The sequence below is a fragment of the Euprymna scolopes genome, chromosome 24, assembly GCF_053919585.1.
Source record: "Euprymna scolopes isolate OS-2025 chromosome 24, ASM5391958v1, whole genome shotgun sequence".
Taxonomy (NCBI): domain Eukaryota; kingdom Metazoa; phylum Mollusca; class Cephalopoda; order Sepiida; family Sepiolidae; genus Euprymna; species Euprymna scolopes.
In genome coordinates this window covers 78917331-78944089 of record NC_136505.1, presented here as the reverse complement: position 1 = coordinate 78944089, position 26759 = coordinate 78917331, and the positions used below count along the sequence as shown (strand labels likewise).

The 26759-nt window shown below is 35.2% G+C and overlaps 1 protein-coding gene across 1 annotated transcript in view; it reads left to right on the top strand.

Annotated features, from left to right (window-relative positions):
• LOC145246787 (very long-chain specific acyl-CoA dehydrogenase, mitochondrial-like) overlaps positions 1 to 26759 on the top strand; it is a 248482-nt gene that overhangs the window by 176285 nt on the left and 45438 nt on the right. The window contains exons 3-4 of the mRNA XM_080108583.1: positions 13755 to 13827; positions 22095 to 22159. Of these exons, the coding sequence (XP_079964709.1) occupies positions 13755 to 13827; positions 22095 to 22159 (138 nt within the window). The remainder of the gene's footprint in view (positions 1 to 13754; positions 13828 to 22094; positions 22160 to 26759) is intronic.

The window sequence follows — 26759 nt, the reverse complement described above, 5'->3', positions numbered from 1 at the left end:
CACAACAACAACAACAACAAAGCACGCTCCACTGACAAAAACAAAATGAACCCGCGTGGACCTGCGGGCAACACTATGGTGTGTTTTAAATGTGGCTGCAAATTCCACTGGTCATACGACTGCCCTTATGTCAACGATGGACAAACATGAGGACGGCAAACATGAAAGTTATGTGTCCCTGGCTAATATTGTGCTGATGAGTCAGCAAAAACGGGAGGCAAATGGCAACACGCTTTTGGGTGAAACACTTGGTTCGGCTGTCCTAGATAGTGGTGCATCCGGCACTGTCTGTGGAACAAAATGGTACAAGTGTTTTCTCGAAACATTAACAGAAGAACAGAAGAAAAAAATAATTATGAGAGTATAAGTTCGGCGATGGAAACAAACTGAACTCTCTCTACAATGTGACTCTACCATGCGTCATAGCTGACATTGATGTCAGTATCGTTACCGATGTTGTGGATTCCGACATTTCACTTCTAAGCAAAGAAGCCATGAAAAGGGCCGGGACTTGTCTCAATTTTGAAAATGACAGCGTGACGATGTTGAAAAAGAAAATTCTATTGAAATGTACATCATCCTATTACCAGACCCCTACCAGGTAGAGGTAAGCTAAAACACATTCTCCTTGTTAAAGAAATCTCCACTAAAAACAAAGCAGAAAAATTTTAAATTGCAACTAAATTACAGACAATTCAGTCATCCCAGTAGTAAGAAATTATGTGATTTAGTAACGCAGGAATAAGAGATTCAGAATTTATTAAAATTTTACAAACACTTCCAAATTCTTGCGAAGTGTGTATTCGCTATAATAAAAATGAACCTAGACCTATTGTTGGATTCCCATTAGGATCTTATTTTAATGAAACTGTTGCTATGGATATTAAAGAGATTTATGGTAACAAAGTACTGCACCTGATTGACCATGCTACCAGATACAGTGTCGGCATTAGGATTCCTAGTAAAGAAAGATCAGACATTATCAGTGCTATATTTAAACATTGGATAGCGTATTTTGGGACTCCTGGATCTATCCTAACCGATAATGGTAGGGAATTTGATAATGAATCATTTCGTGACATGGCACAGAATTTGAATATCGTTGTGCGTACCACCGCTGCTGAAAGCTCATGGAGTAATGGCTTAAATGAACGACACAATGGAATATTGGGAGAGATGGTAAAAAAGACTTTAGAGGACACAAATTGCAGTTTTGAGATAGCACTAGCATGGGCTATAAGTGCAAAAAACACGCTTCATAGTGCTCATGGATTCAGCCCCAATCAGCTGGTTTTTAGTAGGAACCCCAATCTGCCCTCCTTTTTGAATGATAAACTCCCTGCATTAGAAGGTGTCTCCACCAGTGAGATTATTGCTAGTAATCTCAATGCCATGCATGCAGCTAGAAAACAATTTATGATGTGTGAGTCTTGGAAAAATTAGGACGTGCACTTCAGCATCAAGTTAGGATGAGTACAACACAATCCTACAAAAATGGTGTTGTTTTCTATAAGAGAAATTTCTGTGATAGATGGCTTGGTCCAGGAACTGTCATAGGGTGGGAGCACAAGCAGGTACTTGTTAAACATGGAGGTACATATGTAAGAGTACACCCATGTCGTCTCGTGTCTCACCCAGTAACATATCAAAGTTCTTCTGAAAATGAGGCTATAACAGAATCTACCACTTCACAAAATGAGCCTGAAGAATCTTCAAACTTATCAACATCTGACGAGAACGATGTTACTGAAGAACCAGGAACCCTGAACGATCATGTTGCACAACATCAGACTGTGAGAGAGACACATGTACTACCAAAAGAAAACCAATTCGCAAAGCAATCACCCTTCCCAAACCAGGGAAATTCATTAAGTGCAAATTTGCTAATGATGATGATTCGGAATGGCGAACATTGAAGGTCATAAGTAGAGCAGGCAAAGCTACAGGCAAAAATAAGCATTTAATGAATGTGGCTATGGAACAAGATGAACCCTTTTGGCTCGACTTTAATCATGGAGTATTGGATTGGAAAGAAAATGAAGTTGAACCAATAAATAAGGATGAAGCTACCTCTGGTGATGAGGAAAATATAATGATTTCCTCTTCTAATCACGACCTGGAAATGGCAAGAGAAAACAAACTTTAAAACTGGGTTGAAAAAAATGTACACCCAAGTGCCTGACCAGGGCCAACCCAAAATATCCACAAGATGGGTTTACACAAATAAAAATGTCAATGGCAAACAGGTCTATAAAGCTCAGAAAAGGGATATAAGCAACATAAGAAATGATTCTCCAACCTGCTCTAAAGAAAGTTTACGCATAGCTTTGGCTATAATGGTATCTAACCATTGGGTGTGCAAGTCAATGGGCATAAAAACAGCATTTTTACATAGCAAAGAGTTAGACCGACTGATCTATTTGCATCCTCCCAAAGAAGCCAGTGTACCTCCAGGATATATTTGGAAATTCTCCAAATGTGTTGATATGGATTGACTGATGCATCGAGGTCCTGGTACCTGACATTCAAAGAAGAATTGTTGAAGTCAGGAGCAGTGGTTTCAAAGTATGATCAAGCCATATTCACATGGAACTTTGGAAACAAACTGCATGGTATTATTGCTACTCATGTTAATGAGTTTTGCTTCACAGGCTCAGAAATTTTTCAGGGCAGAGTTATAGACCGGATTCGTCACTTGTTTAAGATCAAATCTGAGGAAGTTGCTGAGTTCCAGTATATAGGATTAAGCATGAAGAAAAACGGGAATGCTGTTAAACTTGGACAGGACGAATACGTCAAAAAGCTAAAGTGTATCCCACTAGAAGCAGGCAGAAATTTGAAAGATGCAATATCATCAACAGAGGTTACTGAAACCAGGCAATTGATCGGTCAACTTAATTGGTTAGCCACTCAAACCAGACCTGATCTTAGTTATGATGTTAGCGAGTTAAGTTCAATGCTAAAACAAGATGTAGAATGCTTAAAACAGGCTAACAGGGTGGTAAAAATGGCAAAAAAAGAGAAATGTCATATAGATATTCCAGACTTAGGGAACCTTGAACACCTAAAAATTGTTGCATACAGTGATGCTTCTTTTGGCAGTTTAACAGATGGAGGTTCACAGGGAGGCTATATATACTTTTTTTAGTTGGAAGCAATGACAAGTATATGCCCATTGCCTGGCAGTCTAAACGTATTAGAAGAGTTGTCAAAAGTACTTTAGCTGCTGAAACTTTAGCCATGGTTGACATGGCAGAAGCCTGTATTTTTTATCGAAAACTTTTGTTAGAAGTACTACAACTGAAAGATAATACCAACATTAAGATCTTCTGTAAAACAGACAATTCCTGCCTCTATGATTCTGTACATTCCTCAACACAAATTTTGGATAAGAGACTTTGCATAGAAATGGCTATTTTAAGAGAATCTCTTGGATACCAACTTACAAATTGCAGACTCCTTGACAAAGAAAGGAGTGCTATCATTCAAGATCCTTGGGTTCATATCCGAACCAAAGGAATTCTCTGTATAATGTAAATACCCTGACCCCTTTTTTCTTTTGCAGATTACATGATGCCCAACTGAAAAGAAGAAAAGAACTGTTAATCTGTGTGAGTGGTCTCCCCTGAAGAAACTCTTCCTGAGAGTGAGGCGGTTTCCGGTCGGAAGTGGGGAAGCGGCCATTGTTGTATATACTCGGTAGTTAGTGAGGAGTCGAATAAAATATTCTCTCCGTATCCGTTGTCGAAGTCCGTCTTTTATATGTTTATATGCTTCTTTATCCGTATTAAGTCTCGTGTTCACCTACTAACATTATTTATTGAGAATACAGATTTCATTCGAGAATAGAGGATTACATGTATTTATGCATGCTTCACACTCGCATCCCTGAAAAAGAAAATGTCCATTGATGTCTGCACCGCTACTTTTTTTTTTGTATTTACTTTTCTTACTATAATTTATCTATCTATATATAGATAGATTGGCAGTACGCTCTCTTGCAATGTAGTTATTGATGATGAAATCAACACCAAACTCGCTAAAGCAAGTGCTGCCTTTGGCAGACTCTACAACAGGGGTCTCAAACTCAATTTAGCTGAGGGCCGCTGGAGGCTGAGGCTGGGTGAGGCTGGGCCGCATCAGGTTTTCCACAAGAAAAAACTAAAAAAAAATTCTAATCTTCTCAAATGTCTTTATTTTTATTTTTTAACACAAAATAAGATGAAAAAAAATCAAACAAATGAATAAGAAAATAAATAAGAAATGAATAAAATCAATCAATCAATCATTCAATCAATCAGTAATGAATAAATGAATAAAATCAATCAATCAATCATTCAATCAATCAGTAATGAATAAATAAATAAAATAAAAATTAGGATTGAAACGTCTGTATTAACAGTTTTTTAACCTTCTTCTGAACATGAATTGTCCTGAACATGAGTGGAACATTTGAGAATATGTACTTATCTTCTGAACGTGGCTTCTCTTTCCTACATCTTGCTGCTAGAGACCTGGCAGCGCTTCCTCTCGCAGAGTTGAGCCACATTTGGCTTGAGGGAGGAGGCAGTTGAGACCCTTAGTATGGTTTGAAGATGATCATCAGTAAGTCTGGACCTGTACTTGGACTTATTGAAGTTCAAGGTGGAAAAGAGCTTTTCGCACAAGTATGTGCTCCCAAAAAGGCACATGGTCTGCTTGAACATTCGGTAAAGCTCAGGGAAGCTGGGGGTCAATTCTCTCAAAAATTGCCCAAGCATGTCTACTTTCCTATTCATCTCCCTGAACTTCGCTTTCAGTTCAGAGTTGCACTGCAGGTCAGTGAGCTCCATTTGAAGCACAGGTGGGGCATCTTGCACATCAAAGGAGAAGGGGTCCGCAAACATTTGAAATGTGGCTTTGTGCGTCTTGAAGTCTGCAAATCTGTGATCAAATTCCTCCTGAAGCTTCAAAATGGCATCAACATACTTCTGGCCACTGAATGGTGTGCCTGCATCTACAAGTGCCTTGCATGTTGGGAAATGGCACAGGTTTTTATGAGAGAGCTGGGTTTTCCATAACATAAGCTTTGTGGAGAATGCTCTAATGTTGTAATATGCAGCACTGACAAGATTCCCCTGGCCTTGTAACTTCTTGTTCAGTGCATTAAGCTCATGTGTGATATCAACAAGAAAAGCCAAGTCCATGAGTCATTTGGGATCACTTAGCACAGGAACAGCCACCCCATCTTTCTCCATGAAGGCTTTCACTTCTTCCCTCAGCTCAAAAAATCTCCTCAATACTTTTCCCCTGTTGAGCCAACGTACCTCGGTGAAGTAAAGCACATCCCCATATTCTGACTCCATTTCCTCTAAAAAAGCACGGAACCTTCGGTGCTTTAAGCCCTTGGATCTGATTTGGTTGATGCATTTCACAACCACAGACATCACATTGTCAAACTTGAGGCATTTGCTGCAAAGGGCCTGCTGATGGATAATGCAGTGCAGAGCAATGGCCTCCTCCACACCCTCCTCTTCCAGTTTTTTTTTAACAAGTGCCACCAGTCCATTTTTCCTCCCTGTCATTGATGGGGCTCCATCTGTAGTAATTCCAACAAACCTTTTCCATGGCAAACCGGCATTCTCAATGGCATCACACAGCTGATGAAATATCTCCTGAGCAGTGGTCTGGTCGTGCATTGGAAGTACTGTGAGCAACTCCTCCATCACTTCAAAATTGTCATCCACACCACGGACATAGATTGCGAGCTGGGCAGTATCGGTGATGTCTGTGGTCTCATCAAGAGCGACTGAGTATGCACTGAAACATTTGGCTTTCTCACATAGTTGATCATAAATGTCACTTGACAGGTCAAAAATGCGCTCTGCCACAGTGTTGGCAGAAAGACTTATGTTGCTAAACTGACCTTTCTTTTCTGGACAGACAATACTTGCAGCCTGTAGTATGCACTTTTTGACAAATTCACCTTCTGTGAATGGCTTTCCCGCCTTAGCAATCATCTCACTAACCACGTAGCTTGCTTCGATTGCTGCATTATTCTCTTTGGTAGCTTTCTTGAAGAAATCTTGTTGCCTCAGTAGACATGCTTTAAGATTGCCAACCCAGTTGGCTCTCATATCTCCCTGGTATTTTGCATACTCCTCAGCATGTCGAGTTGTGTAATGACGTTTCAAATTATATTCTTTGTGCACCGCAACTTTCTCAGTGCAAATAAGACAAGTTGGAGTGCCCCTGTGCTCAATAAAGAAATTGCATTTCCCACTTTTCCTGAAATTGTCTGTGCTCATCACCAACCTTTCTCTTCACTGCAGGCTTTGAAAAAGACATGTTTGGGGCTGTAATATATATGATCCCACTTCATGTCGCTGTCGCACTGAAGTTTCAATCAAGTGTTTAGCCGACGCACAAAAAGCGTTTTTTTTTTTGTGTGTGTATGTAAGATATTCAAGTATTTTTTTTTTAACTGAAGAAAGGTGGAAAAAAAATGTGGTTTATTTTACTCACGTCTACGGTTCTCTTTGAAAGCGTTTGCGACGTAAATTTGACAGTTACTTGTAATGTAACAAAAATGTGTAAGGAAAAATTCAAGATGGCGCCCGACTCTCTCTTTAACATGGTAAGTTCAGGAAAAGATGTTATAAATGTTGCAGCAATTCAATAACCATTATGCACCGGTTCTGCACGGAATCCAACAACGGTAAAATATCCTCACACGGCACGAGAAGCAACAGCCACACGATTCCCCGGCCAACTCAATCGTCGCTCTCCCCACGTCTTTCTCATCACCGGCTTTTATCGTCGTTCTAGGCCGGCTAAATTTGCATATTGCGAGAATTCGTGTGACTTTGCGAGACCTCATACTTTACAAAAGACGGCGGCCGCCATCTTGGTCTTTCTTTTCTATTTTTGGTCGGTAACGCTGAGCTGGTCTCGAGGTAAGTCTTTTCCCCTCATCCGTCTCTCCCACGTACTCACACAACACGCAAACACGCGGGCGCTTATCTCCTGGATGCACGTTACACTCCCCCCTGATCTGATGAGCACATAGAGAGCACTGGGGGGGGCCTTTTAGTGCGTGTGCTTCTGCGAAGAGGTACATTCACTGTTTCAGATTCGGGCTCTGGATCTGGTTCCGCCTCATCAGATGAAGTATCGCTATCAGTCTCTGGAGGGGGCTCACTGAATCCGTGCATCGGCAGCTCATCGCTAGATGCTTCACTGCTTTCTTCTGTAGTTGTGTGACGCACCTCGGTAGCTGGGCGAAGATCTCGCACATGTCGTGGGGTTCCATCGACCAAAACAGACTGCTGGCTAATCACTCCAGATATTTGTCCTCGCTTAAACTTGTCGGTGCACCGATTTCCTGGGGACCGCACCCACACTGGATCTCCCACTTCATCTCTGTTATATGTTCCCTTGTCGGCTGGCTGCGTAGTGTTGATTCCCTTCACTCCGACTCAGTACGTGTAAATAGCATTCGCAGGTGCAGTTGAAGGGGACGTCCCGTCCTTTGGCGTAATGTTGTACCAATATGTGGCTTCCGTAATAGTACATCGCTTTCTGGCAGCAATTCTCTTGCTGCTGCGATGGCTTCTTTCAGCAATGCCATTTCCTGACGGCACATGCGCACATCGCAACCGTAGTCGGATGCCCCACTCATCTAACAACTGCCGGACTTGCTGGCTACAAAACGCTGCATCATTGTCAGTCAGGAGCTCTTCCGGTGCACCTCGCTCCAAAAAAATGGATGATAGGTGGCGAACAACATTTGCTGAATCCTGTCTGGTCATCTGCCACCACACCGCAAATCTCGTAGGCTCGCAATCAATGAGAGTTAGAAAGGGCTTGCCACTGTAATGGGTAATATCCATGGCCAGCCGCTGCCACACACTCTCAACTTCTAAGCGACCCTTCTGCCATCGCTCTGGTGCAGGATCAATAGACTGGCAAGCCTCACAATTTCTGACGATCTGTCTGACATCCATCTTGGTCACTGCTGGGTATACGCGCCTCACAAAATAAAGTGTCCTCTTGATACCCGGATGTCCGCTCTGTGCATGAATTTTTTGTATTTGACATGGGTCGATTGCAACTGCACAAGATCGAGCAGTAATCTCCATTCCCATCTTCGCGGCTTCAAACCATTTGTGAGGTACTCGGGTCAGTTGGTCAGCACGATTACAATGTGATGGCACCAGAGTGATGCTCAGTGATAGCCCATACTCAGATACCAGGTTTTTTAACGTGTCTAGCCTTCTCCGTATTAACATTTCACTTGCTGCCTTGGTACGGATTCGTGTCCGTCCTGAAAGTGTGTCAGACACCCAGTGGTAGACACAGAGAGAATCTGTGTACAGGGTCAACTTCTTAGACTGCCACTGCAGGGCCAGATTTACCCCCTTTACAACAGCGTCCAGCTCTGCCAGGTTGATATGCTGAGAATCTGTTACAGGCCGCAGCCAACACGCATCCTCGAACACATTTCCTCCTTGCTCCAACGATACTCCCAACGCCAAAGAACTGGCATCAACCCACACACCTACGTTGTCTCCGTTAACACACCACCGCCCACAGGCAGGGTCCTTCTTGTTCATTCTCTCCAGTGTCTCTTTAATCATCAGAGTTAGTAGGACATCATCGGATATGTCATCCCAACTCATGGTTGTTAAATTTGCTCTGTGTTTAATTACACCAACAGCTGCGTGGAGCCAGCCACAGACCGGTAAGTGACCAACAAGTTTTCTACACCAAGAAAAAACGGTCTGCCTTGTAACGAGGTTGGGGATGCTTGGAATTTCACTGCCACGCCTCCATTGTAGGGTGCCATCTTCTTCATAAACATCCAATCCCAATACACGTGCTCCTTCCCTTAAACGTTCGGGATTCTTGCATTCCAGACCGAACTGAGCCAACTTTTCTTTGACACACGACGCAGACTGTACATCTTCATTGACGTATACGTCATCAATGTAAGCTGACGTTGAGTCCCTCATGGGCTTTTCTTGGGACAATACTGTGTTGACAATAGTCTTCATGATCTGTGGTGCCACATTTAGGCCAAAGCCGAGGCGTGTAAGGCAGTACCTCTGCCCCTGGAACCAAACTGTCTGGAACGGCCACAACGTCTCATCAACTCGCACCTGTAAATAGGCTTTTCGCAAATCCACTATCGAGACATTAGTGCCTTTCTGACGCCATTCCCTCAACTTGCTGGTGCATACGTCAGCATCGGCAGTGTAGGCTTCAATATGCTTGTTAAGCTCCCTATAGTCCAGCACAGGCCGTACTTTCGACTTGTTATGCTGGACTACTGCCATCAAGGGTATTAGACCCTTGGGAGGCCCAAGCTTGTCCTCAGGGTAGGGGATTAACCAGCCATCTTGGATCCACGCCTTTAGTTCCCTTTCGTATTCTGCTCGATCCTCACTGGGTATAGGGTACTCTGCAACCCCATTCTTGAGTTTAGTCGGTGCCATTCCCTCGGTCCACTTCCAAGATGCAATCCGGGCCCTCTTGCACGAGTCGTAGTCTACTGTAAAATCCGGCCGATCGATATGGAGCGCTGCACACACTGGGGCCTCCAAGAATCGCACCTTTCCATCCCGATGAATTGTGACTCCCCCCAGCGCCTTGATGGCATCGTATCCGAGCAACAGGTCAAACCCAAGGAGATTTCCTTGGGTCACGAGCACATTGATCTTAGTGGCTGCACCAGTGTCCGTGTAGATCTTGACAGTTCCAGCTCCACAGCATGTCTGGGTCTCGCCTCCTATCGTGGTGACTTTGATCTTCCTCTTAGTCCAACTTGGACACAGCCTGGCGCTCACTATAGTATGCGAACAGCCTGAGTCGAGAAGTGCTGAGCAGGGTATCCTGTTTATGTAGACGGTCATCACTGGTTGCGCCTTGTTCAAATTTTGCTCGGGGAGCAGGGCGGCGCTGACGTCCTCTCCCCTGATACGTTTCCCGCACAGTTTTGGGCTAGATGCCCTAAACCGCCACAATTAAAACAGCGCACACGCCCCCTGTTGGTGCAATTCCTTGCAAAATGTCCGCGTCGGCCGCAGCGAAAACATTTCCCATTGCTTGCAGGGTTCTGATTCGGAATCTCCCGAGAGCCAATCTGGCCTGTCTGTGTCGCCATCACAACTGGTTCCCCCAGGTCCTCCTCATCTTTGATGATGGCTCGAGCACGTTCCATCAAGTGTTCCATGGTCGTTGTTGAAACGCTGGTTGAGGCTCTCAGTAGCTGCTTCACCCGAGTGGGAAGGCCCGCCACAAACACGTACGCGAGCGTCCGCTCCGACACCCCTCCACCGAACAGAACTGCGAGTTTCTTTAACTCAGCGAAGAAAACGTCCACGCTTTCCTCCGGTAGAAGTTTTCTGGAAGCAAATTTTTCATAGGCCGTACAAGGATCCATGGCAAATGCCTTGTACAGCGCAGCTTTAATTGCGGTGACATCTCCCTTTTCGGCAACACTGAGTTGCTGATATACACTCAAGGCACCCCCAGCCAATCTCAGGGGAATCACAGTGTGTACCCTTTTCACCTCACAAAGGTCGCACGTCAGCTCGACCCTTTTAACCCAGTCGACGATGGACGTGGACCCGTCAAACTCGGGTATGAGCTTTAAGTTGAATTTCGACTCGGTCATAGTCCTAGAGGCCAAATAGCCGAGATAGCTTGTAACAAAAATGTGTAAGGAAAAATTCAAGATGGCGCCCGACTCTCTCTTTAACATGGTAAGTTCAGGAAAAGATGTTATAAATGTTGCAGCAATTCAATAACCATTATGCACCGGTTCTGCACGGAATCCAACAACGGTAAAATATCCTCACACGGCACGAGAAGCAACAGCCACACGATTCCCCGGCCAACTCAATCGTCGCTCTCCCCACGTCTTTCTCATCACCGGCTTTTATCGTCGTTCTAGGCCGGCTAAATTTGCATATTGCGAGAATTCGTGTGACTTTGCGAGACCTCATACTTTACAAAAGACGGCGGCCGCCATCTTGGTCTTTTTTTTCTATTTTTGGTCGGTAACGCTGAGCTGGTCTCGAGGTAAGTCTTTTCCCCTCATCCGTCTCTCCCACGTACCCACACAACACGCAAACACGCGGGCGCTTATCTCCTGGATGCACTTTACATGTAATTTTCCAGGAAAACTCCAAAATGTGTTTCTTTTCCTTTCTTCAAGCCTGGTTAAAATTGGTTGTTTGTTCCTTGAGGTTGTAAGTTCTTTAAGTCGGATCGGGGTCAGAGAGAGAGAGAGAGAGGGAGGGAGGGAGAGAGTTAGTAGTAAATAGCAGGAGAGAGGAAGTTCAACTTGAAAAGAATTATATTTGTATGTTGAAATTGTCTATATGTCTATCAAATGTATATATAGTGTATAAATTTGAAGAAAGGGGGTGCAAAAAGTCTGCAAAGCATTTGTCATTTTTCTAAAAATGAACTTGAGAAAGAAAGATTATATTTATCTATTTCAACATATAAAAAAAAAATTAAAACGTATATAACCCTAATTTTAATTTTAGCGATATCAATTACTTTATGATAGCAAAAACTATTCTGGGCAAAAACTGGACGGACAGTCGGTAGACAACTAACTTCAAAGGGATAAACCCCTATTGCCACCACTGAGCTCATCCCTTCCTTGTTTTATTTCAGATTGGGGAAGTTAAAACTTTTGAAACTAAAAACAAAATCAAAACAAAACTCAAAAACAAAATAAATTTAGTTTTAACATAACCAGAAATGGATTCTTATTTTTCATTCTTTTTGTTTTTTAAAATATATTCTAAAAAACGAATTAAATATTGGCAATAGCCATCTTTTATGCTAATACGAATATGAACAAGAATAAGTGACCATTTTATATTGAAATAAAAGTTCAATTATTCTTGTTTCAGTTTAATTGGAATTTACATACATCAATTACACTTGGTCTATTAGTGACGGTCGGTACAACAAAACACGTGGTTTATTTGATCACATTTTATTTTCGCACCATTCAATATTTTTAATTTATAAAATAAATTTAAATCTAAATTGGACATATAGCTAAGGTATGAGTCGGAATCGTACTTGGGAATTGTTAATCTTTAATCGGAATCGTTAATCAATATTTTCCTGGAATCGTTATCGGAATCGGAAAAAAATTAGGAATCGTCCCATCACTATTAATGACATTATGCTGCAACCTTAGACTGGGATTATGTTGTCCTGCTGGACAAAACAAAAGCAAAACTTTTTTTGGAAGTGTTGTGAACACCACGATCTGGGACGAATGTCCGCGTGTGCCTAAACGAGGCAGTCAGCCATTCATGCAGACAGCCAGGCACGGAAGAAAATGCTCCATGGCAACGCTGCTGTAACTTTCTGCTTGCATCAAGCCCGGTCGACGTCCCACCCTCGAGAGCCATATACTCCACCGTGATTGGTAGGTTCGTTGAGCTCTGCACAAAACACTGTAAAGTGCCATTCATATCAAACTTGCGGGACGCACTAACATTAAACTTTCAAAATAAGGCGGGGGCCACAAACTATTGACCCGCGGGCCGCAATTGGCCCGCGGGCCGCAAGTTTGAGACCCCTGCTCTACAAGAATGTATGGGACAGAAGAGGCATCAGCTTTATGACAAAGATCAAAGTCTATAAAGCTGTTATACTCACCACCTTACTCTATGGATGTGAGTCGTGGACTGTCTACCAATGGCACGCTAGAAAATTAAATCATTTCCACACCACCAGACTGAGGAAACTGCTTGACATAGGCTGGGAGGAAAGGATATCAGACACAGAAGTCCTCACTTGTGCTGGACTCCCAAGCATCCCCACTATCCTGATGAAGGTTAAGCTTCTCTGGGCTGGTTATGTAGTCCACATGCCAGACTACAGACTACCCAAAAACCTTCTGTTTGCTGCGCTCCCATGGCGGCCCGAGAAAACGATTTAAAGACACTCTGAAGGCATCAATGAAGGCCTTCAATGTTGATCCATAATTATGGGAGCAGACAGCTTCAGATAGAGTCAAGTGGCGGGTCGCTCTTCGTGACAGTGCCTGCAAATATGAAAGTTACTGAAAGGTTGCTGCAGAGTAGCACAGAAAGGACAGGAAAGACAATGTCTTGGCCCTCAATATCGACTATGATTCCCTGTTCTCACTGCAATAGAACTTTTCAAGCAAAGATTGGGCTTTTCAGCTATATATATATATATATATATATATATATCCGCACTCACCAATGATGACTCCTCCCACCCTACCCTACAGAATGAGCAGATGGTCCTCGTCGTTTCGACGGACGAACACACACATAATTTATCTATTTAATTGCAAACACCTAATACCTAATGAAAACTATTTTTAAATACTGCAAACAAATACTTAATCAAAACTTCACAGCTTGTGAGTGTGTGTGTGTGTGTGTGTGTATATGTATGTATATATATATATATATATATTAGATGTTTTTATTTGTTTTTATTAGCGATACTTTTTGAATTAATTCAATTATTTATACGAAATTGCATTTTACCTAAATGCAAATTGGGAATAATTTTCCCTTTGACCAATTTGGTACCCCCTTAAATGGGGAGCAGCATATATATTATTTTTAAAATATAATTACCCACTGACACGTGTTTCATCGTCTACGACTAAGATTCAGCTACTCTGATGAGTCGTAGATGACGAAACAAGTGTCAGTGGATAATTATATATATATGTGTGTGTAATTCTCTCTTTTTAGGAGTCTCGATCATTTGCCATGAATCTTTTCCGTGGAGAGGTTATCTCTGATCAAGTATTTCCATATCCAGAAGGTAAGCAAGTATTTGTATTTTTATTTGTACCGATTAATCGGCAGGTTAGCGGTAATTGGCTTAATCGGCCACTTTGCCGATTAATCAGTAATCGGTAAATTTGCCGATTTATCGGTTGATTATTATTTACTTTTCTCTTTCCTATTAAAGTTAAATCATTTCATCACTGCCAAGTAACCCATCAGATACAAGGAGCGTGCAATATGTAATGCCCCTGACCCACTTTCAGTTGTCTGATCTAGCTGAAATTTGGCATGAGCAATGATTTATATCTCTACGGGTTATGTGGCAAATTACAGCTCTGAAATAATTGTGGTTTCTGTTTTACAGGTGTTTGAACTGAGTCAGGTGTGAATGTCGAGCAGTGATCTGGTTTTTGTATTTGAAAGGATGCACACCACTGGAGACTTTTGATGAAATGAAAGAAACTTATGGTGATAATGTCCCATCATATGACCTTGTAAAATGCTGACATTGTAAATTCAAACATGGGTGGAAGTCTGTGGAAACAGCTCCCAGACCTGGTCCCCCCCCCTCTTCTGCCATTGATGAGGCATCTGTCCATCAAGTTGAGGCTGGCATTTTGGAAGATTGACGCATTACTATTCACCAAATAGCCCAAGATGTCAAGATTAGTACAGGGTCTGTGGAAACTATCATTCATGATCATTTGCATATGCATAAGGTACCAGATGAATTCCCAGGTTGCTCACACCATTCCAGAAGCGAGAACACGTTGAGTGCTCGAGGATGAATTTGGAGATGTGCCAAGAAGATGAGTCAAAGTTTTTCAAAAGACTGATTACACAGGATGAAACCTAGGTCCATCACTATGATCCAGAGACCAAAGCCGTCAATGCAGTGGAAGCACTTGGACTCACCACCTCCAAAGAAGGCAAGGATGCAGCCCTCCGCTGGCTAGGTCATGCTCACAGTCTTCTGGGACCAGAACGGAGTAGTGATGACAGATTTCCTGGCAAAGGGTACCACAATTACAGGAGCCTATTATGCTTCACTTTTGAGGGAATTAAGGGAAGCTATCAAAATCAAGAGGCGGGGGCAAGATCAGCAAAAGTACCCTCTTCCTGCAGGACAACACTCTGGTCCACAACTCGCATGTCGCCAGATAAGAAGCACGGGCATGTGGTTATGAAATCATTCCGCATCCTCTCTACTCTCCTGACCTTGCACTCTCTGACTTCCACCTCTTTCCAGCCATGAAGTTGTTTTTGAAAGGAAAGCGTTTCCCAGATGATGCAGCCTTGATTTCTGAAGTCATGTTGTGGTTGGAAGACCAACCTGAGGTGTTCTACAAAAACGGTCTCCAGAGCTGCATCAAACGATGGGAGAAATGCATAACTCTGGGTAGTTCCTATGTAGAGAAAGACTAATAACTGTGCCAAGTTTCGTTGCTCTACTGCTATGGGAAGTGGGTCAGGGGCATTACTTATTGCACACCCCTCGTAGCTTTGACACATTAACATAGTAACTGCTAATTTAACTTAACATTTGTTAAGTGTCTTATGGCTTTTATCTTTATTAAATAAAATTACAAAATACAATTTCTAATTCTTAAATGAACATAATAAAACAATTAGATTAGAAAGAAAGATTACAAACCAACTACAAAGTACAAATTGTAATTCTTTAAGTTAATAACTATAAGCTGAAGTTCTGCACCTGCTGCTGTTCTACTTTCTCTTCTATTCTAGCTGCTTGCCTCCTCTGCTCTCATAGTCTCCTCAGTATTTAAAGTTGAATTCTTGTAAGTTGTAATGTAGAAATATGAAACTTTCTTTATTCTCATGATGCAGCCTGTTCCTCATAGGTTCATACACATTACCACCTGTACTAAAGAGTATCCCACCCTCCAAGATGAAAGTGGTGCGCTTAAATATTTTACTCAGCAGTGGTAAGGTTTCCACCACTGAAACGGATTATCACCTCTTGCGAGTAGTTGTAAAGTTCTTTTATGCACTTAACCATAAGGGATTTACTCCTTTTGAGTTAGATTGGGATTCTTGTATTTTTGCTGTGGTTGCAGTTTCCAGGTTCAACTCAGCTTCTACCTGTTCTAAGTTTTGATTTGAAGCTAATTCATTAAACAGGCTTGAAAGAGGTAAAGTTTTACTTTCACTTTGTTCTTTTTGACTCTCAATAGAGCTTAAAGAAATGTAAGCTGCCGATTCTGCTTCATTATCAGTGGAAAGTAGATGTAGAATCCAATTCTAAATATGTTTTCCATGTCATTCTTTTGCAATTTAAATATGAATCTTGGATCTAGGAAAGTAGACACAAGTTTTTATCATTTAGATAAGATGAAAATCTTGTTTCCATTGAATTGTTCAACAGTGGTAAGGATTCCGCTAAAGTCAGAAATATGAGAATTAGATTGGACAGCTTTTGAAAGAAATGACCTCAAAACTAAAATTGTAGGTAGTATCATTGATATGGTTGAAGTTCTGTGACTTGCTTCCTGGTGATTTCTTTAAATGGATTCAGTAACTGGACAATTTCTTGAAGAACTCCCCAATGGTAAGTTGTTAAGGTAGGAATTTTATAGCGTCACAAATTCTCATATGAAAAAAAAAAATAAATGAACGAATCTCTTATTAAAAAATTTCAGTTTGTGTGAATCATTCTGCTTCACAAATATGCCATGAAAAAGTTCTTTCTGATTACTGTTTACCAGATAAAAAATATTCTTATTCTGAAAAAACAGCCAAGTTTGTTTACTTATTTTGAAACTTGTAAACATTAATCAGAAGAGACTTTTTCTGGGCATTCAACGTAAAGCAGAATGGTCAGCACAAACCGGAAATAAATCATTTGTAAACCATCACAGCATTAACTTGAACAAAGCCAATAAAATATAAAATGTTAAAACCATAAAAAACAATAGCACTTATACAGAGAACTTTTTGGAAGTCCATTTCTCATAACATGTGAAAGAGAGGGTGTTTTTTCTAACTATTCTGTACTTTCACCTAACAATTTAATAAACCATACAAAACAAGTGATTTGTGTAACAAGCATTGAAGGACAACTGAAGTTTTTTCTTTGTGTTTGACTGTGGAAGGAGTTGAGGAAACTACCTCAAATGGACGAATGTGATCAGTGCCAAGTGAAGAATTCAATAGAATCGCAAAGAAATACTGATTGTATAAAGAACTCTATCGTTGATAACATGCAGCTCTTACTTTTATTAAAATTAAATTAATGTTAAACATGTACGTTTACTTAATTACAACACCATGATAAACAAAGTGAAAAACACTACATAAAATTATTACATTTTCTTGAGGATACTATTTTAGAAGTCCATGGTGTAAAAAGAGCTGACATTTGGATATAGCATTCTACAATATGTATTGATTAGATTTGCAATATTCCAGATTTGTGCATTTCATTGGATTTTGTGATATGTGATTTTGAAATTAGTATATGTTTATGACATTTGATACTAAATTGACAGTGAAAAGTCAATGTAGAATCCAATTCTAAATATATTTTCTATGCCAATCTTTTAAAATTAATATTTGAATCATGGGTCTAGAAATGTAGGCATACACAAGTTTTTATCATTTAGATAAAAATCTTGTTTCAACTGATAACCTGAATTGTTCAACAATGGTAAGAATAATTCCACTAAAGTCAGAAATACTAGAATTAGATTGGACAGTTTTTACAAAAATAACCTCAAAACTAAATTTGTAGGTATTATCATTGCTATGGTTGATGTTCTGTAACTTGCTTCTTTAGTGATTTCTTCAAATGGACTCAGGAACTGGATATTTTTTCAAACAAGTCCCCCATTGATATGGGGACTTATTGCTAAGGTAGGAATCTTAACAGCACACATTACAAGAGCTTGTTGTTGTTGTTAATTTATTTTCAGGATGTAATATGTTGAATTCCACTATGTGATCATATCTTGAATAAGTTTGTTTTTCCAAATTCAGCTGATCCTGTATTTCAGTGAATTTACTAATTGCTAATAGGTGATTAAAGTGAGAAACTGTATTTCTGTTAGCTGCAATGGTTGTCTTCATAGCCTGAGTTACAATGTATGATAGTTATTCTAAATCACATTCTCTGACATTAGCAACTATATTTGTTTCGGAATCCTGCAAAACTAAGAAAATTTTATTGAAGATTTTATACTCATCAAGAATATTGTGCAATTCTTCACTTATTATTGCACCTGTGTGTGCACCAAGGAATGGAACAACTCTAAGCATAGCTCTGCACTGTTCAAAGTTATTTGAAAACCAATGATCTGTCAGACTCGGAAAAAGAGCACTATCTGTTGTAGCTGTCTGTCTGTCTGTAGTTTATTAAATATTGCTAATTTCAGCAAGAAACAGTTGAATTTTTGTTTTACTTTTGTAAATATATCAAATTATTTTGCAGTGAAATACGTTTTTGATAGAATGATGTAATTTGAACAAAGTTTTGCTACAAGCCTAATAACTCCAAGATGTTACAAAATATGGTTTAATATCAACAGCAATCATTTCTCTTATCAGATAATGAATCTCTTGTGACCTGTGATCATTAATATCCCAAATTTTCTTTTTGGCCAATATTGCTATAGTAGTTTGGTGTTTCACTGGAGGCTTGTAGTTGCAGCCACTTGTTCCTGGAATGTCTGTCCCTGAATATGCATTGTGCTTCCTTTTTTTATTTCCAACTTTTGCTTCTTTTGAATGAACCTTTCTAAAATGGTTTAACATATTAGTTGTTGTAAAAGTTTTTGCTTATTTGCCATCCTTTGATATTTGTTTCACATAATTTGCAAGCAGCTGTATCCTTATTCTTGGAATTGCCATCAAAATACTTCCAGCAGAAACTAGTTGCCATAATGGTTGAAGGTTGTTGTTAATATTTAGTTAATTTTTTTACGTATTTAAATTACTTATGTCTGATATCTAATTAATCATTTATCTCGATAAAATATTCATTATTTAAACCAGAAAAATAAAAATATATATGCAATGGTAGCAAGAGTCAAAAATGAGGAACAAAAGTATGATTGATGAAGAATGCATTATTTTCGGTTCGCATATCATTGCAATTTAATGTACAATTCCTTAACATGAAAACTGAAAGGTGAAGTAATCATTTTCTTTGACAATGATTTAAAGTAAAAAATAATAATGATTTAAAGTAAAAAAAATAATAATGATTTAAAATAAAAAATAATAATGATTTAAAATAAAAAATAATAATGATTTAAAGTAAATAATAATAATGATTTAAAGTAAAAAATAATAATAATGATTTAAAGTAAAAAATAATAATGATGATTTAAAGTAAAAAATAATAATGATGATTTAAAGTAAAAAAATAATGATGATTTAAAGTAAAAAAATAATGATTTAAAGTAAAAAAATAATGATTTAAAGTAAAAAAAAAATGATTTGAAATAAAAAAATGATTTAGAATAAAAGAATAATAATGATTTAAAATAAAAGAAATAATTATTTAAAATAAAAGAAATAATTATTTAAAATAAAAGAAATAATTATTTAAAATAAAAGAAATAATTATTTAAAATAAAAATAATGATTTTAAAAAAATAATAATGATTTAAAGTAAAAAAATGATTAAAAAAAATAATGATTTAAAGTAAAAAAAATAATGATTTAAAGTAAAAAAAATAATGATTTAAAGTAAAAAAAATAATGATGATTTAAAGTAAAAAAAATAATGATTTAAAGTAAAAAAAAAATAATGATTTAAAGTAAAAAATAATGATTTAGATAAAAAACAATGATTTAGAATAAAAGAATAATAATGATTTAAAATAAAAGAATAATAATGATTTACAATAAAAGAATAATAATGATTTAAAATAAAAGAAATTCTTATTTAAAATAAAAATGATTTAAAGTAAAAAAATAATGATTTAAAAAAATAATAATGATTTAAAAAAAATAATGATGATTTAAAGTAAAAAAATAATAATGATTTAAAGTAAAAAAATAATGATGATTTAAAGTAAAAAAATAATGATGATTTAAAGTAAAAAATGATGATTTAAAGTAAAAAATAATGATTTAAAGTAAAAAATAATGATTTAAAATAAAAACAATGATTTAGAATAAAAGAATAATAATGATTTAGAATAAAAGAATAATAATGATTTAAAATAAAAGAAATAATTGTTTAAAATAAAAATGATTTAAATAAAAATAATGATTTAAAGTAAAAAAATAATGATTTAAATAAAAATAATGATTTAAAGTAAAAAAATAATGATTTAAAGTAAAAAAATAATGATTTAAATAAAAATAATGATTTAAAGTAAAAAAATAATGATTTTAAAAAAATAATGATGATTTAAAGTAAAAAAATAATGATTTAAAGTAAAAAAATAATGATTTAAAGTAAAAAATAATGATTTAAAATAAAAAAAATGATTTAGAATAAAAGAATAATAATGATTTAAAATAAAAGAATAATAATGATTTAAAATAAAAGAAATGATTTAAAATAATGATTTAAAGTAAAAAAATAATGATTTAAAAAAAATAATGATTTAAAGTAAAAAAATGATTTAAAAAAAATGATTTAAAGTAAAAAATAATAATGATTTAAAGTAAAAAATAATAATGATTTAAAGTAAAAAAAAAAATAATGATTTAAAGTAAAAAAAAAAATAATGATTTAAAGTAAAAAAATAATAATGATTTAAAGTAAAAAAAAATAATGATTTAAAGTAAAAAAATAATGATTTAAAGTAAAAAAATAATGATTTAAAATAAAAGAATAATAATGATTTAAAATAAAAGAAATAATTATTTAAAATAAAAATGATTTAAAATAAAAATAATGATTTAAAAAAAATAATGATTTAAAGTAAAAAAATAATGATAACTTGATAGGTCGAGAAAGGATGGAAATTTTCATATTCAAATTTCAATTTTACATCTATTTGTCTCAAATTCAATGCAGTTGTAAAGGTCTACATGTTAACAGCGCATCATTTGATATGGCTTAGCGATCCATGTCTCTTTGATAAATTTACACTGGCAAGCAAAGGAGTCAGTTAATTTGTCTTCCTTTCTAATATAATTAATATTAGTATCATTTATGACAACAAAAATTTGCTAATAAATCAGCATTAGAAAATCTATTAATCTGCCGCTTATCAAATTGGCCGATTAATCAGTAATCGGCCAATTTGATAATTGGTAAATCCCTACTTTTAACCTTTTTCTGTAATCCTCTGAAATTTTCTAAATCTTTGTTTAATTCATTTGCATAAGTACTGCTAAGTTAATATATGTCTCAGGATGACTACTCTGCTAGTAGTTAATAAAATTAATTCATCAAACAATAGTTTTGCAACATTTTATGTCACCTTATGGAGATTAAACCTTAGAATTCTTATGCCAATTTTTAGCAATATTAAATAAGTAATTTAGTTTAAAGATGCTTTAAAAAGTAATGGAAAATTCAAGGGAATCTTGCTGATTTCTAATAACTATGGATCACATTTAATGCAAAACTGGAATATAAGAGTTTTCAGTGTTTCGTTATTTGAGTGAAATTCGAAAATCAAAATATTGAATTTCAAGTAAAACCAATGCTATCTTATTTTTTATCATGCAATAATGAATATATAAAAATTTTTGAGAAACCATAAGGTAGAAAATTAATTATTAAGAATAAATTTTTCAAGAAAATTAGCAAAAATTGAGTTTTGCTAAAAAGATAAATAAAAAAACAGGATAGTTTGAATTGCAACAAGAGAGGTAATTATTTACTGAAAACTTTGAAAATTTTATGCTACTTTAGCAAAATTCAGTTTTCTGTGAATTGTCTTTGAAAACTGTTATCATTGATAATTTATTATCATTTATCATAATTTTTCAATGTGTTCATTACTACTATGACATGACAAGTAGATACCATTGGTTTTACTTGAAATTCGATATTTTGATTTTCAAATTTGCACTAATATTGAAGAAGCGCCAAACTTTTAAATGGAAGGTTGTGCCCATATTCTGCCCTTCACTAAAAACTTTTAAATGCCCCCAGAACTAAAATCTTGGCAATATAATTTTGCATTAACATATACTTATTCTATCAAAATTAGGAGTATCTGACTTTTCACAAATTTTGCATAAAACTATCACCCAGCATTTATACCTAGTTGTGTTCAAAAATTCATAATGATGAGTTAATTAGTTTTTTAGTTTATCCCACATAAACATATATACAAATATTTACAAATCTTGTTTCTTTTTAAATTTCAGTTTTAGATGAAGATCAAAAACAGACATTGGTTGAATTGGTGGATCCATGTGCTAAATTCTTTGAAGTAAGCTAAAAAAAAATTTCTATTTCACTTTCCAATTAATCTATAGATTCTTTTTAGGTTTAATTTTCTATAATATTCAATTTGTAAAAAAAAAACCCACTAAATAATCATACATTCTCTCATTTTTATTGATAAAATTGATCAAGAGGTGCTTTTTATGCACTGTTCTATCACTATGGATTCTGACTTTATGAATAGGATTATGACCAATAGTAGAAATAAGAGAAACAAAACGAGGAAGCAGCCTGTCTGTTAACTGATTATTTCTGTACTTTCTGTTAACACACTTTCTTGTAAATCACGCTTGTTTGTGTTATTTTTTCCGGCATTTTAAGGTCACAACACTCACAATAAGAGTTTAGACATGTCATCAACATCACTTTTATTGCAACACTGGCAATGCTGGATTTTCAAAAAAAGGATTTTTGTAGACAGTTCACTTGTGAATAATTATCACATTAACAGCAAAGAAACTATGTTTTACTAATATCATGAAAAGTCACTGAGACCAGAAAAAAAAAAGGGTTTTCAACAAAAAGATTTTGTCTTTCACAAAGATTTATGAAAGAAAATTACAAAGGGGGATAGGAACAGAAAAACCCCCAAGTCAATCGAGATTTCATTTTTTAATTGAGAACACCAATAAATTGAAAAAGCTATTTTTTATAAAATAATTAGGAACACAAATAAATTGAACAAGTTATTTTTTAAAATAATTAGGAAGACCAATAAATTGAAAAAGCTGATTATTTTAAATAATTAGGTAAAACTAATACATTGAAAAAGCTGATTTTTTTGTAAATAATTAGGAATACCAAAAGATTTAAGAAGCTGATTTTTTTTTTAAATAATAAAAGACAACAAGTTGAACAAGCTGATTTTTTTAAATAATTAGAAACACCAATAAATTGAATAGGTTGATTTTTTTTTTTTTTTTTTTTTTTTTAATAATTAGGAACATCAATAAAATGAATAAAGTGATTTTTTTTAATGATTTGGTAAAAACAATAAATTCAACAAGCTATTTTTTTAAAAAATAACAAGGAATACCAATAAATTGGATAGCTAATTTTTTTTTAATAAGTAGGAACACTAATAAACTGAAGAGGCTAATTTTTTTTAATAATTAGAAACCCCAGTAAATTGAGCAAGCTATTTTTTTTTTAAATAATTAGGAACGCCAATAAATTGGATAAGCTCATTTTTTAAATAATAAGGAACACAGTACATTTAAATAAGCTGATTTTTTAAAAAAATATTTAGGAACACCAGTAAATTGAACAAGCTAATTTTTGGAAAATAATTAGAAACATCAGTAAATAGAATATGCTGATATATTTTTTTTTAATTATAGAATCACCAATAAATTGAACAAGCAAATTGTGTGTAAAATAATTAGGAACACCAATGAATTGAATAAGCTATTTTTTTTTTAAATAATAAGAAACATGATAAATTGAATGAGCTGACTATTTTTAAATAAATTTATGAAGCTGATTTTTTTTTAAAATAAGAAACTCCAGTAAATTGAATGAGCTAATTTTTTTAATTATTAGGAACACCAATAAATTTAATAAGCAGATTTAAAAAAGAAAATAATTTGAAAAAAAAACCCCAAGAAATTTAACAAGCTATTTTTTAAAAATAATAATAATAAACATGAATAAAGTGGACAAGCTAATTTAAAAAAAAATATTAGGAGCAGCAATAAATTCAGTAAGGCGATTTAAAAAAAAATTATTAGGAACACCAATAACTTGAATAAGCTATTTTTTAAAAATAATTAGGAAGACTAACAGATTAAACAAGCTAATTTTTTTCCAAACTAATTAGGAAAACCAATAAATGTGACAAGCTGATTTTTAAAAATAATTAGTGACACCAATAGATTGAAATAGCTGATTTTTTTTTCATAATTAGGAACACCAATAAATTGAACAATTTTTTTTTTTTTTCAATTTAAAAAGAAATAAATTGAGCTTGATTCAAATATCAAGGCTAAACAACAAAAATTTGAAATGTTTCTTCATATTCAACAAAAAGAAAGATAAATTTATAGGATAGGTTGTAGATGTTTGTGCACTTTCTCATAATTGTATTTGGATTACTATTGATAATGTCACTTAAGATGACATTATGTTTGCTTTGTATTTTAGTAGATTTTTATAATATGGACATCATTCTTAGCAGACTGGAATTTGTGAAAGTATACTTATATATTTTACTGAACAGTAAAAACACCAAGCAATAAAAAGTCTTTAACAAGAATTCAAAACTACCATTTTTTTTTGCTTGCCTTAACCCCCAAATTTTAATGCTTAACTTTTATGCTTTCCAATTAAAATAACTTTTTCAATTAACTAATTTTAATAATTAAAAACCTCATAAAAATTGAACAAGTTAGTTTTTCTTAAATACAATAAGTTCACCAATAAATTGAATAGACTACATTTAAAAAAAAAAAAATTAGGAACACCAATGAAGTTGAAAAGGCTAATTTTTGTAAATAATTAGAAACACTAATACATTGAACAAGCTATTTCTTTTAAATAATTAGGAACAACAAACAATTGAATAAGCTGATTTTTTTAATGAGAGACACCAAACTATTTGAACAAGCCAATTTTATTTTAATAATTAGGAACACCAATAAAATAAATAAGCTGATTTTTAAAAAAATATAAGGAACACAAATAACTTAGACAGGGTAAATTTTTTTTTTATTATAATTAGAAACACCAATAAAATTAAACAAACTGATATTTTTAAAAATGAGAAACACAAATTTACTAAACCAGCTTATTTTTTAAAAATAATTAGGAACATCAATAAATTGAACAAGCTAACTATTTTTTAATAATTAGCAACACCAATAAATTGATCAAGCTCATTAAAAAATAATTGGACACAAAAAATTGAAAAAAATTGAACATGCTGATTTTTTTAAAATAGTTAGGAACACCAATAAATTGAAAAAGCTAATTATTATTTAATAAAAAGTAACATAAATAAATTGGAGAAGCTATTTTTTTGTAATAATTACGATTGCCAAAAAATTGGACAAGCTGTTTTTTTTTTTAATAAAGTAAATTGAATAACCTGATTTTTAAAAAAAATTAGGAACACTAATAAATTAAATAAGCTGATTTTTTTCAGTTATCATGAAATACGAATAAATTAAATGAGTTGATTTTTTAAAAAAATTATTAGGAACACCAATTAATTGAACAAGCTTATTTTAAAAGGATTTAAAACGCTATTAAATTGAACAAGATGATTGTTTTAAAATATATAGTACTACCAATAAATTGGACAAGCTAAATTTTTTAATAATTAATAACACAAATCCAAAAAGCTATTTTTTTTTTTTTTAAATAATTGGTAACACCATGAATTGAACAAGCTATCTTTTTTTAAATAATTTGTAACACCATGAATTGAACAAGCTATCTTTTTTTTAAATAATTAGGAACACCATTAATTTGAACAAACTTTTTTAAAAATAATTACAAACACCAAAAAAATTGGATAAACTATGTTTTTTGAAAAAGTAGGAACTTGTTCGAACATGTTTTCCCTCACATATACACACCCACATGTACGCACGCACGTACACACACACACACACATGCAGCCTCATACACACACTCACATTATTGCGCATACACACACACACGCTAACGTGCACCCCCCCCCAGCTGTGACGTCACTTCCTTTAAAGTGAAAGCCAGACATGCGCACTCAGAACACTAACTCCAGTATAAAAGTCAACAAAACCTGTCAACTTCCCTTTTTTGTCTGGACCAGTGTTCGACCTGTTGAGTCGACGAACCGACCGCGCGCCCTAACGTCACTTTCCCTGCTACTGTGCTAATGTGGGATAAGCACACGCACACTTTATACACTTTCTCTTTCCATGAACTGGATTGACTTTCTCACTCTATCTCCCCTTCGGCTTTGGTCCATCAAAACAGACATGTGCGCGACGCTCTACTGAGCTTAACCCTCTCTTTCTACAGGCCGGCTTGCCACTTCGCGTTTCTCTATTGCATTCCCCTTTCCTTCCACGAGCGTAGTCGTCAACGACTGAATGAACATGTGTACACCCAAGACTTTCATTTCTCAACAGAAAATAAACGACATGTTTATTTTATTCCAGCATTTGTGTTTTTTTTTTCCTTCATTCAATTCGTTTCATAATTTTTTCTTGTAGCGAGTTTAGCGTATTTATATCCTGCTTCGCAACAAACTAAAAAAAATTGAACAATCTGATTTTTTATATAATTAGAAACACCAAGAAATTGAATAAGCTGATTTTTTAAATAATTAAAAACACATAAATTCAACAAGCTAATTCTTTTGATAACACTAATACATTGAATAAGCTGATTTTTTTTTTAAATAATTAGGAAAACCAATAAATTAATAAATTTTTTTTAAATAACTAGGAACACAAAAAATTGAACCAGCTTATTGTTTTAAATAATCAGAAACACCAATGAATTGAATAATCTGATTTTTTAAAAATTGTGAATAATAATAAATTCAACAAGCTGTTTTTATTTAAATAATGAGGAACACTAATAAAATGAACAAGTAA